Source organism: Orbicella faveolata, unplaced genomic scaffold (assembly GCF_042242905.1).
Source record: "Orbicella faveolata isolate gen_17 unplaced genomic scaffold, um_ofav_v1 contig_2, whole genome shotgun sequence".
Lineage (NCBI taxonomy): Eukaryota > Metazoa > Cnidaria > Anthozoa > Scleractinia > Merulinidae > Orbicella > Orbicella faveolata.
In genome coordinates this window covers 19,568,366-19,581,407 of record NW_028301547.1, presented here as the reverse complement: position 1 = coordinate 19,581,407, position 13,042 = coordinate 19,568,366, and the positions used below count along the sequence as shown (strand labels likewise).

The 13,042-nt window shown below is 38.3% G+C and overlaps 1 protein-coding gene across 3 annotated transcripts in view; it reads left to right on the top strand.

Moving 5' to 3' along the window:
• The window catches only part of LOC149112321 (furin-like), an 88,741-nt gene that overhangs the window by 34,870 nt on the left and 40,829 nt on the right, over nucleotides 1-13,042 (top strand). For all 3 annotated transcript variants that reach the window (XM_089290148.1, XM_089290147.1, XM_089290146.1), the window contains exons 9-11: nucleotides 2,346-2,446; nucleotides 10,580-10,689; nucleotides 11,119-11,236. In XM_089290148.1, the coding sequence (XP_089146274.1) occupies nucleotides 2,346-2,446; nucleotides 10,580-10,689; nucleotides 11,119-11,236 (329 nt within the window). The remainder of the gene's footprint in view (nucleotides 1-2,345; nucleotides 2,447-10,579; nucleotides 10,690-11,118; nucleotides 11,237-13,042) is intronic.

Below are 13,042 nucleotides of genomic sequence, written 5' to 3'. Positions count from 1 at the left end.
GTAATCTTTGCTAGGTCAGGATTGCCAGCGGAAATCTTTCTTGCATTCATTGTTGCTGTTTGTATCGTCACAAGTTTGTACATCGTCTTGTTTACTGTTCCATTTCCTTCCTTTACTACCTCGTGCACGGAATATACTTACGCCCACTTGCTATGAAACTTGAGATGAGTTTTTGCTGATTCAAAGGTCTCATAAGGTGTCTTAAAAACTCAGACCCGGAAAACTCTTCTGAATTTAGCAGAATTAATCAAAGCAGAAGTATTCATAGAGAATATCCGAAACCGTTATGCATCGCACCTTGTGCCATTGTTACTTAACTTGGCTCGAATGGCTTCTAAGTATAAAATAATTTGAGAAATGTGGTTTCATAAAGCAACCAAAAAAAATACGAATGCTACAATCATGGACAAAAGTCTTGGGACAAATTTGCACTTTTGGCGCTTTTGCACTTCACCTGCCTAACCTCGCCCCTCACCCCCCATACAATGTTGAAAACTGGTACCTGCAATTTCACCTGATTTTCAACATTCTGTTGGGAGGGTAGGGGGGATAGCAACTCGTTTTTAAAGGATATAGCAGCGTTTTTTTTTTCAAACTTCAGTACTAAAACACAGATAATTCGTTACATTAAATAAGTGTCCCAAGGATTTTTGTCCACGATTGCAGGCATTATTTTTGTGATCCAAGCAAAGGAATCTATCAGCGCGGGCTTTTTTTTTTTTTCCCTCCCTCCCTCCCTCCCTCCCTCTCTCTCTCTCTCTTTCTCTCTCTCTCTCTCTCTCTCTCTCTCTCTCTCTCTCTCTCTCTCTCTCTCTCTCTCTCTCTCTCTCCCTTTCTCTCTCTCTCTCTCTGCACATTCTGCCTGTGACTTTGTATCGATGAACAGTAAACAATACGTCTTGTAGCAATCTGCGAAAAAAATTTATTTCAGCGTTTAAATTAGTATATTAACTTTAACCATTTATTTTTGGTTAGTTTTTCTTTCTGTGTTATTGGTTGGTTAATACATCAGTTTACATTTAATGTAGTTTGCTATTTGAATTTATAAAGAATCATTGTATAGGCAGTTGTATAAATTAACTGATCACTCTATAAATTGTATCAAAGTATGTATATTCTTGATGGCTGATGATGATGTTTGAAACATCGAAAAATGCTCCAGAAGCTGCAAAGCATTGTTATTGTATTTTTAAAAATAATTATAGATAATTATTGCTATCAAGACCACTTGGTAATTTGTAATTGTTACGGATTAATCAATATCTGTGCCTAAAACAAAATTGTTTTTTTCAATCATTTTAGTGACAGACAGCTGGTGCATGTAGATACAGTTGTAGTATCTCTTTAGCTGAACTAATAATATGTGAAAGTACATTTTCAAATCTCAGGTCGATGGCTTAGTCTCATGTAACTTATGCATACCTTCGTTATACTTAATGATTCACTGGGATCAGTTTGTTATTAATATTTATGATATATTTTAGACTACATACATGTATGGGCTGCTCCGCATAGAATGTGGAACACCTTAGTGTACTTTGCTTTCAATGATGGGATGTATATGGAATGTGCATTGGCCTACATGCACAAGCCATAGTAGCAAAGGCAATGTTTTAAAACTGTCCTTTAAAAGGCAAGATTTCTTCCCTTGATATTGATTTTTGTTTAGGTCCTTTATTTGCCATTTGTATTAATCGATTTTTAAAAATTGTTAGTATGGGAGATTTTATTTTTGAAATCTTAGAATTTTTCCTGTTTCCTGTTCCTTCATTGCTTAAATGTATTATTTTCATTTTCTTTTTTGTCACGTCTACAGGAAAAACATGTACACGTAGACATTAAATGTGAAAAAAAATCTACCTCATGATTTTCCACACCGCCTAATATTACATCTTAGGTTTACGATTTGCAAATAATGCAAAAATGAACTTCTGTGAGAGATATTAATGTTGACAACTGAATACCTGATATCTGTGTACATGTACTCAAATCTCTTTATGTCGCCCTCAATTATAGGTGTTACCCATTTTCAAAATGGCGGATTTTACCTCGTAAAGGTTTAAAAACATTTACACCTTGAAAAAGATACTGAATGGATCTAGTCTTGCTGTGAGAGTCAGCTAAGTCATGTTGAGTTAAATAAGTGTATCGTGACCAGATAAACTAGCAGTGAAAAACAACAAACAATATCTCAAGCAACCAGCTGGTTGTTACTCCTATTTTGCCAAATTATGTTCAATTGTAGCCACTTCATCGAATACATGTATCAATGATTGTAATGGCTCCAGAGGTCATCAGTGATCACAGGGAATCTCAACACAAGCATAATACTTATCTCTTTACAGATCACTGCTGATACAAATAAGGCTTGCACAGAAAACTTTGGAGGTAGTTCTGCTGCCACGGCAATGGCATCTGGACTTATAGCCTTGATGCTAAGTGCAAAGTTAGTTGGTCATATTTGTTTGGTTGTCAAGCCATGATAATTATTTACTTTTGTTTATTAACAAATTAAATTTCTTTGCCATGCAAAAACATATATAATATATATTGGAGTAGTGAGTCTATTATTGTTACTATTTATTATTACTATTAATATTATGATCTAATATTTTAAAGAGCGATATACTTGTACAACTACTTGTACAATGTTAACTTAAAATGATAGTTTTACAGTACATACTAAAAATACACAATGTTTAACTAGTAAACAAAAAGAATGGTAAGGAGGCCTCCAGAAACCAGATCAAACCACCATGCTTATACGAGGAAGGCTTGCAGGTCGCCCTACTGTAGTAGTTCCTAGGTATACTCTAAGGCAATTAACAATGATATTATTGACGGAGGTTGAGCAAAATATTGCTGTTTGTTATTGAACAGTCAATTATTTAGTGGAGTCTAAGGCTGAGACAAAGATTTGATCTCCAAGACACTGTCAGCTCGTTTTTCTTTTTAATGGAGCTGTGTATTTTACTGTTTTTCACTATCATTCAGTCACTTTTTTTTTCACAAAACAGTTTTGTGAAATGGGGGGTGTGCCCTGATTTGTCTTGCAGAAGTTGCAATGCTGTATTCGCTGTTTTTCGTTTCTTGTTTTCCTTTCTTTCTGACGACCCTTGAAAATGAGTCTCCATTTTGGACACAGCAACAGCATGAGCAGAATATTTATCTTAAATCATCTGCAACAAAATCACTGTCAGATGCTTATATATACGCATGAGCAGACCGTTATTTGTGGACAATTATATGTATGTGCAGATTTTGTGCTGAGCTCCCTGCCAAATGATGCATGGAATGATAACTCCTTTTATTCAATGTCAACTCAAATTATCTGTTATTCATAATTTTTTGGCTTCCTATCGACACTCTTCATATGTGTTATCAGCCCATGGCTATACAAACTGCGGACAGAACTGATCTTATCCTATTATCTCCTTTACCAGACGTCCAAGGCAAATTACGAAGACTTTTAGTGTTGTATAATAACCGAAGTAATGGATATTAAGAGTCGATTCCTGTAAATACATAGAATGAGATGACAGTCGCGAAATTTCGGATTTCTTCATATTTTGCCAAAATAACCTCTATAGTGAGTTGTTTTCAAAGACACCATTGAAAGGTCCTGCAGCGCTTTAATTTTTTCGAAATCGAGGGAAGTCCGAAAATCGCCATTTTAGCTCCCTGCCGCCGCCGAAAATTGCCTAAAATTGTGCATTTTCTTTTCGCTCGTACAGATCAACGTGATGATATCTATCAATATTAACTTTGGATAGCTCATAGTGCATGTCTTGCTGTTTCTAAAGCATTAATTTGACTAGCAAAAGCTGCAAGTGTTATAATATTTTAGGCCAATACAAGTACCTTCATCGAAGCTCGTGAGCGAAAGGGCTCATTTTAGCTAATTTCAATACCATCAAAAGCCCACTGGTACATTGAATTTGAAGTCGAAACTAAAATTTTCTGAAAGCCCATACTCCATATTATGTTGTGTGAAAGTCTCTTCCGCGGCCCGAAAAAAGGACCCTGTCGAGAGCAGTAAACGTGTGGTACACTTTTAGAAATTCGTCATTCGTGAAACCAACATGGAACTTGGAAAGCTACCTTCATCAAGAACAAAAATAAGCGAATGGGAGCCTTTTTCGTCAATAAAGATGCTTGGAATCTGTTTTCTTTTCCTTTTAGATGGACCACATGATTAACTTCGGCAAACATTTGCAGTAAATGAAAAAAGACGCTGCTTTCGGTATAGTGTAATGTATGTAAATTTATTTTGATCACCAGCACGTGCATATCGCGCGAAACTGATTTTACTTCCGCCTACTGTATGTTTCTTTTGGAAGGTTACAACTATAGCACACATTATTCTTTCAATATCGACAGCTTTATGTGGAAGACCCTCAGCCGAAAAAAAAAAAAAAAGCATTTTGAAACGTGAAACTTGTGTAATCAATCAATCGATTACAGTTGCATCCATCATGTTCGGCAGGTCTCTTTTGCAGGGTGCAGGTTGCAGGTTGCAGGTTGAAATTTAATTATAACTGGAAAACCGCTGGCACTAAAAATAATTAATAACCTTGATACTCGTCAGGGGTTCTTAGATAAAGTAGTTCGACCCTTCACGTAGTGAAAATACGATCGATCCGCCATAAGTACTTATCGATCGACACGCTGAGACCAGTGAAATCTCTTCAAAGCCATCTGAATGGCCGCTCCACAGATGTTTCCATCGATTCCAGAATTGGCTCGGTCAACAAGAACTGTAAGCTTAACAACAGAAGATTGCCATCACAAATGAAGCAAATAAATAAGGAAATGAAATAATATAAGATTTTAACCGTCGGAATATAGGCTTTGGTAGATTGTGCTCGAAAAAAAAGCTTATTATGCTTTTAGCAGTGCTCATATTTTTTAGAAATTATGCCAAAATTATGCTACTTTCTGAAAATTATGCTCTCTGTCACCGAAGTTATGCTACTTGGATTTTAAGGAAAATAAAGATCGCCAGTAGCTTAACTCTATCAATTTTGACTTTAATGAACATTCAGACAGTCCACCTTCCAGTCTTACAGTCTTCAGCATGGCAAATACGCATGTGCGCACCTCGAAAAGCCAAATGATATCCAAATCAACCATTTCTGGGTTCTGAATCCGGGTCAGAAAGTTACTTGTATATACTTGTTTTAGACGCCATCCAGGCAAAGCCCTCAGTTTAGTATAAAGACAACTATGCATGTTGTTAATCTCTCTGTTATCGGTTATTGTACTGAAGCATTACACAAGCCTGTAAATAGTCCACGAGAGCATGCTCTTGTGAATCATTGAACGATGAGTTAAGAATAGAGAATACTCGTTCAGCGGTTGCAGAGTCTAGAGATTGAAGCTCTCGGTACGGCACTGGGAGTGCTGGAAGTGCTGGGAGTGGAATCAGTGGATGTACTCGAGGACGACGCCATCTTTGATCTAAGGCCTGAGGGGCCGAGCCGCCGAGCCATAAGCGTGGTGGCCTGAGGAGAGTCTCAGCCTCTCAGATATGTACGGGGTGACCTAGCTAGAGTCTTCCAGACCTCGATATTTTCCAATAACAATACAGAAGTAAAGTACAAACTGAATTATTCTAGAACTATGATGGGTTTTTTTTTGTTTTCAAGGCATAAAAGCTCGGATTATGCTAGCAGTGCTAAACTGAAATAAAAGCTTTAAATTATGCTCGTTTTTCTAAATTATGCTAAAAATTATGCTAGCACAATCTACCAAAGCCTATCGGAATATACTAGCACATGCTTAGACTGTGTGCTTTCATTTTGGTACTCACAGGGAAGAAACCAAATTCAGCAGATGTTTCAGATGATATTTCAGATGTTTCTTCAAAAACAATAATTCATTGCAGGCTTAAAATCATAGGAATATACTCTCCTCCCATCGCTTCGGCGGGTTTGGCACTTGGGTGGAAGCCACCTTTCTGAGCGATTGTAAACAGAATCATGTAACAGTCACGGTAAGTCTACCACCTGTACGTTTCTTTTAAGTGCCAGCGGTTTTCCAGTTATAATTAAATTTCAACCTGCAACCTGCACCCTGCACCCTGCAAAAAAACCTGCCGATCATGTTTGGCGTAAATATTCGAGCACAACCATTTCATGTAAACAGGCACACTCTACTTTAAAAATAACCGTCTCATCTCAGCATTTCTGGAAATCCTGGTCTGAAACCAGGTGATGATAACAAAGCGCGAGCAGTTGGCGAAACCTCATGATGAACTGTCGCAGAGTTGTGGCATAAATATTACGGCAAAATAATTCGACCGTGTGCTTACCCGTGTGCTTGCAATTCTAATGGGTACAATTGCCCCTATTTTTTACCACCAGATTTATAGATGAATCGTTCGTTTCCTATCACGTAATATGGCACATACCTCTGAATAAAACAGATACTGTGATATCACTTTGCTTCGAATGTTCCAACAGTCGTCCGCCACTTGCAAAACGTATAAAGCAGCAAGCAGAAAACCACATATGTTTCTTCGCCAATTGCACTACGCTTTCCAGATTTTTTTCTTAGAAAGTTTCCAGACTTCGCTCCCTTTGAAAATTCCACGACTTCGCCGTTCTGTTAGCCAGTCCAAATAACTGTCATAGTGTTACTTGAGTAAGTACTTGACGTTTGTTTGGTGGTCCCAGTTTAGACAAATCGGCAAATGTGGACTGCGTGACAAACACGTGACAAACGGCCACTTTCGAAGTGAGTGAAGACGGCGGCGAGTGAATCCAAACTGTTTGCTCGTGCAAGTTAAGTAGTTCGCACTGTCAGCCTAACTAAACATTTTTGGACGAAATTGGAAGATTTAGGGGGGAAGGGGGTGTTGTTTAATTCTGCAAAAGGACAGAACTCGACGAATCACAGAGCGGCGGGTCCTGTTATCACGGCATATCTACGTAGATTAATGGAAAGTATTACTGCCTTCACAAAAGTGGTACCACACAACTTTCCTCTTTACCTTTAAAATACATGTTTGTCGTTTGTGCTTTTTGAATAGAAATGCACCGTTGAAAGTGCTGGGATACAAAAAGAGCAAAAGAAGCCTAGAGGGCATCGGATTTTAGATACGCGGTTTGCGTTTACATACATACCCCTGTTGCTTTCTGCTAAACGATATATACTATAATATGGGCGCTTTCCATTCGACCAAAAAGTCTAAAAATTTGCGAAACAGGCATGAATGGTATGGAAATTTCCTGGGAAAGGTTCCAGAAAATCCTGAAATTTTTGGTCGAATGGAAAGCGCCCATATATATACCTCCTTAGCCAGGAATTCGGTAGCAGAAAAATCGGACAATCAGAAGAGCTAAAATTTTCCTTTATTTTACCTTGAGAATTCACAATTATGGGCAAAGCGACCTTCTACATCCATAATTAGGCGGTATAAAATAGTTAACATTATGTATTGTAGCGTTATTTTGCACAATTTAGAGGCAAACGTAAGAGCAAATGTATGAACTATCCACCGGGACAAAAAATGTGTCTGTTGTAGAGAGGAGTCTGCTGAGGAGAGGTGACCGTTGGTAGAGGTTCGACTGTTTAGTCTATATAGTTTTAAAAAAAAGAAAGTAACAAGAGTGAATATGTACGTAAATATTCAACAGGCACCCATTTAAGACTAGTGCCTCCTAGACCTTCTTTTTCCATCCCAGTCATGTCCCCGATGCATTTCTATACCAAAAACACAAACAGTATATCTGTGTTTTGAAATTGAATAGGAAGGGTGTGGTTTTTTATTAACGGTAATAAAGTCGAAACTTTCACGTTGGGAACTGAGGAAAGTGCCTTTCATGGAACGGTATCAGTAGGGGTGAAGCACGACACCGTTATTTTCTTGGGATTCAAGATTTTTATCTTAAAAAAACAAATGCTCAGTGTGACATGTAAATAGGTAACACAATCAAAATATATCAGTAAGACAGAAACCAAACAGACATAGAGACCAACGACGCGTGGTATAGATCAAGTTTCGTGACCATGTCCAATAAAAAAATGGGGTTTTGTAGACAGGGCTCGTCAGTTGTTGATTAACTGGCCGTTTCGAAGAGGCTATTTTGGCAGTTGGGACGCGTTTTAGTGGCTTTTGCCGTTGTGTAGAGGTGGCCATTCTAGAGAGATTGAAATAGGAGTGACCTTCCTCCAGTACGAAAAAAGTGGCCGTTGCAGAGAGGTGGCCATTTCTGTAGAGGTAGCTCATAGTGGAGATTCGACTGTAGTTTCCATTTTTTTTACGCAGACGTAGAGAGAAAACACCCTGCCTACACGAGGAGAGCAAGGAACAGTTTTGATTCGCTGTCCACGTACCCGGCGAGGCAGGCAGGCTCCCATATAAAAATGATGGGAGTGCTTTTCCTACCTTTTAGGGGTTAAAAATGAAGTTTAAGTAGCCTTTAGGGTGTTTTAGTTTCAAAAGGTCCACAGCGGGAGCTTCTGGGATGCCATTTAGGGTACTGATCCGAATAGAAATATGACAGGAGATATTAAAATGTGTTATGTAAGAATTGGTATCTCTTAAGAGAGAGAAAGTTTCAAGCCACGCCCACAAAACAGGATCTTGATACCTCTTAAGGTTCTTTTCAAACTTTTCACGAGCACCTCCGTCCTTTTTATATGGGTGTCCTCCTCCCCTCGGGGTCTACGTCACCATCTTCACTCACTTTGCAAAATGTCATATGTTCACGATTGTCACGCAATCCACATTTGCCGAATTGTCTGAACTGCGACCACCAAACAAAGTCAAGTACTCAACTAACACCATGACAGTTATTCGGATCGGCCAACAGAACGACAGAGTCTTGGAACTTTACAAGAGAACGAAGTCTGGAAACTTAGTAAGAAAGAAATCTGGAAAGCGTAGCGCGATTGGTGAAGAAACATTTGTGGTTTTCTGTCTTGCTGCTTTATACGTTTTGCAAGTGGCAGACGACTGTTGGAACATTCAAAGCAAAATGATGTCACAGTATGTGTTTCATTCAGAGATATATGCCATATTAGGTTATAGAAAACGAACTATTCATCTATAAATCTGGTGGTAAAAAATAGGGGCAATTGTGCCCATTAGAATTGCAAGCACACGGGTAAGAAATACAACGGTCGAATTATTTTGCCGTAATATTTATGCCACAACTCTGCGACAGTTGATCATGAGGTTTCGCCAACTGCTCGCGCTTTGTTATCATCACCTAGTTTCAGACCAGGATTTCAAGAAATGCTGAGATGAGACGGTTATTTTTAAAGTAGAGTGTGCCTGTTTACATGAAATGGTTGTGCTCGAATATTTACGCCAAGCATGATGGATGCAACTGTAATCGATTGATTGATTACACAAGTTTCACGTTTCAAAATGCTTTTCTTTTTTTTTTTTTTCAGCTGTGGGTCTTCCACATAAAACATAAAACATTATACTATACCGAAGGCAGCGTCTTTTTTCATTTACTGCAAATGTTTGCCGAAGTTAATCATGTGGTCCATCTAAAAGGAAAAGAAAACAGATTCCAAGCATCTTTATTGACGAAAAAGGCTTCCATTCGCTTATTTTTGTTCATGATGAAGGTAGCTTTCCAAGTTCCATGTTGGTTTCACGAATGACGAATTTCTGAAAATGTACCACACGTTTACTGCTCTCGACAGGGTACTTTTTTCGGGCCGCGGAAGAGACTTTCACACAACATAATATGGAGTATGGGCTTTCAGAAAATTTTAGTTTCGACTTCAAATTCAATGTACCAGTGGGCTTTTGATGGTATTGAAATTAGCTAAAATGAGCCCTTTCGCTCACGAGCTTCGATGAAGGTACTTGTATTGGCCTAAAATATTATAACACTTGCAGCTTTTGCTAGTCAAATTAATGCTTTAGAAACAGCAAGACATGCACTATGAGCTATCCAAAGTTAATATTGATAGATATCATCATGTTGATCTGTACGAGCGAAAAGAAAATGCACAATTTTAGGCAATTTTCGGCGGCGGCAGGGAGCTAAAATGGCGATTTTCGGACTTTCCTCGATTTCGAGAAAACTAAAGCGCTTCAGGACCTTTGAATGGTGTTTTTGAAAACAACTCACTATGAGGTTATTTTGGCGAAATACGAAGAAATCCGAAATTTCGCGACTGTCACCTCATTTTTGGTATTTACAGGAATTGGCTCTTAAGAATAATTTAAAGCTTAATTTAAGTACCTGGGCCTTAAGGTGGTGTCATTGCCTATAATAAGGGCCACGTTCCAAAAACAAGATAAATCTGTAAATTTACCTGTGGTGCAATTAAGGTAATTAACAAGATTCTCTTCAATCCAATGGACACGCATCACATGTCTCAGTAATGTTGCTGGCCTTTAGATGAAGCTTCTGTCACATAGAACTACAGTAGGAACATTTCTTCTTCATCTTGATAGAGGTGCTCAATCCGGTCTACAACTAAATTATCCCCTCCTCCATCCTCCTCATCAGATAGTTAGTTGGCTAACAGATAGTTGCTGGCTCAATAGCACCTGGGTGCAAATATAAGGCAATGATGTTAATGTAATTGGGTATTTCCTTTCCAGTCCAGACCTTACTTGGCGAGATGTGCAGCACATCATTGTAAGAAGCACCCGTCGAGATCCTATTAAAATCACTGGTAACAGTTGGAGCCAGAATGGAGCTGGCTTCAAAGGTGGGTCTTTGTTCAACTCTTGGGGGATTAAATGTGAAGTTCTATGTAAGGAGAGCCAAGCCAAGAAAGCAATCGAAAGCAAGGAAGCAATTTTCAATGGTTTGTATGTGATTCAGCATTAGCAATAATCATGATAAAAGAATATAAAGAGCAAAATTGATATAGTTTGAACACATTTTGCTAAAATGGTCGCAGCTACAAGTGTTTGTTGTTGTACATGTAACTAGTCTGAGATCGAATAAGGTTCCTCAGTGTGCTAATGTAAATGGTGTAGCCAACGTCATCTGTATAGCACAGATTCCCCTCAAAGCATGATTAATAGTAATATGCACACATCGATGCATGCATATGGGTAAGTTATTATACTAAAATTATACATATAACTACAGCACGCGTGCCTCCATTTTGAGTCTTTGTTTGTCGATGTAGTGAACGATTATGTTGGATTCGGTCTTATGGATGCAAGCAAGATGGTTGATGTGGCACTCAAATGGAAGAGGGTTTCAAATGCCGTGGTGTGCTCCATACCAGGTCCTCGTGTAAATAGGTATGATGCAAAACTGTCATTCGATCATTATATTGTCACTGGCCATTATTTTAAATCACCTCGACATACAGTAAACATATGTAGCCTTTTACATTGGCAGAACGCCAGCTTACCTTTCCTCGTCCGCTGTAAAGTATGCAAAAGTCTTTGTGAAGTGACGTAACAGTTGAGTCCCATTCTCTGGAATTACCGAAAGACAATTAAGAAAAACAAACCTCCAACTGCTGAATTTTAATCCAATAAGAACTTAAATACAATGAAATGATGATGAGGATGAGGATGAGGATGAGGATGAGGATGAGGATGAGGAGGAGGAGGATGTTGAGGAGGATGATGATGAGGATGATAAAGATGAGGATGAGGATGAGGAGGATGAGGAGGAGGATGATGAGGATGAGAAGGAGGAGGAGGAGGACGAGGAGGACGAGGAGGACGAGGAGGAAAGAAGAAATAACTAAACAATTATGAATTTTTTAGCTACTTTATTGTATTGTAATATTGGACTCATCTTTCACTTTTTCATGCTGAAATTGCCTTCATGCACTTTTAATGACTGGCCTACGGCCATGAAACCCATCAAAGAAAACGCTTTTCCTTTGCATTGTGCACGTGTTTATTTCCATTTGCATTGTTTCCTTTGTATTCTCTTTTGTGAATTCTTTATTGTTGGAAAAGGCGAAGGAAATAATGAAGCAAACAAACCCAAATTAAAGAATAATTAGCACTTTCTATTAGTACATTTCGCGTCTTGACATGGACCAACAAATATAGTAATGCTATTCCAGCGGTAGTTGGCTACTGAAAAATGCTTCCTCGAGAACGTCAACTGTGAAATGTGTTCTTAATGCCTTAAGTTTGGTTGAGTTAGGGATGATTTATTTATAGATATATTTATTTATTTAAAAACTGGTTAAAAAGAGACCGAAAATGGACAACGTTTGGTTTAAAAAGAAAAAAATATGTAAAACTTTATAATGAAACGTTTCGGTCTCTCGACCTTCGTCGGTTACAAAAAGTGCATAAACAACTCACAGCTTAAATACGATTTTCACAACAATGAATGATAAACAGGTTAGTATATGTAACAGATGGAAAGAAAACAATAGGTGTACAAAAACGTAAATCAGCTACAGCAAGTTAGACTGAATACAATTAAACTAGTGACAAAAGTTATGTAATTGCCTCAGCGCAACAGGCTCCCCAATAGGGGCCTCTGAATCACTACACACATCGGTATCATAACAAAATCCCCAAGAAGGACCGCTAAACAATAAGTAATAATTTCCCAGCTGGGAGCCTTTGAATGACCCAGTTAGTATAAAAATAACAGAATCCCCAAAGGGGGCCCCTGAGCGCTGAAACGACCACAGTTAAGGACCATCATTATTTATTTAGTGCGTACACAACGACTAGTTAAAAAAAAAAAATCAGAGTTAAAAATGCACCTCAAGAAAATCGCAACCCATTACCCATAGTCGGTCTACTAAAATTAACTAAAATTAATTATAGTGGATGAGATTTTTTGAATGAAATTCTCGTCTTTTGTTTAGCCCAAAAGGTGAAAGGGAAAATAACTGTGCATTCCAGTATGCTTCTTTCGTGATTAGTAAATAATTACGTTTAGTATTTTCGGACATGCTGGTTTGGAATTGCAAAGTTGCCATACACTTCAACCGAACTCCACACGTGCTATCGGACTTCACATTTCAATGTATTGGCCAAATCCAAACCAGCACGTCCGAAAATACTGAAAATTTATTAATCACGAAAGAAGCATACTGGAGTGCGCAGTTATTTTCCCTTTCA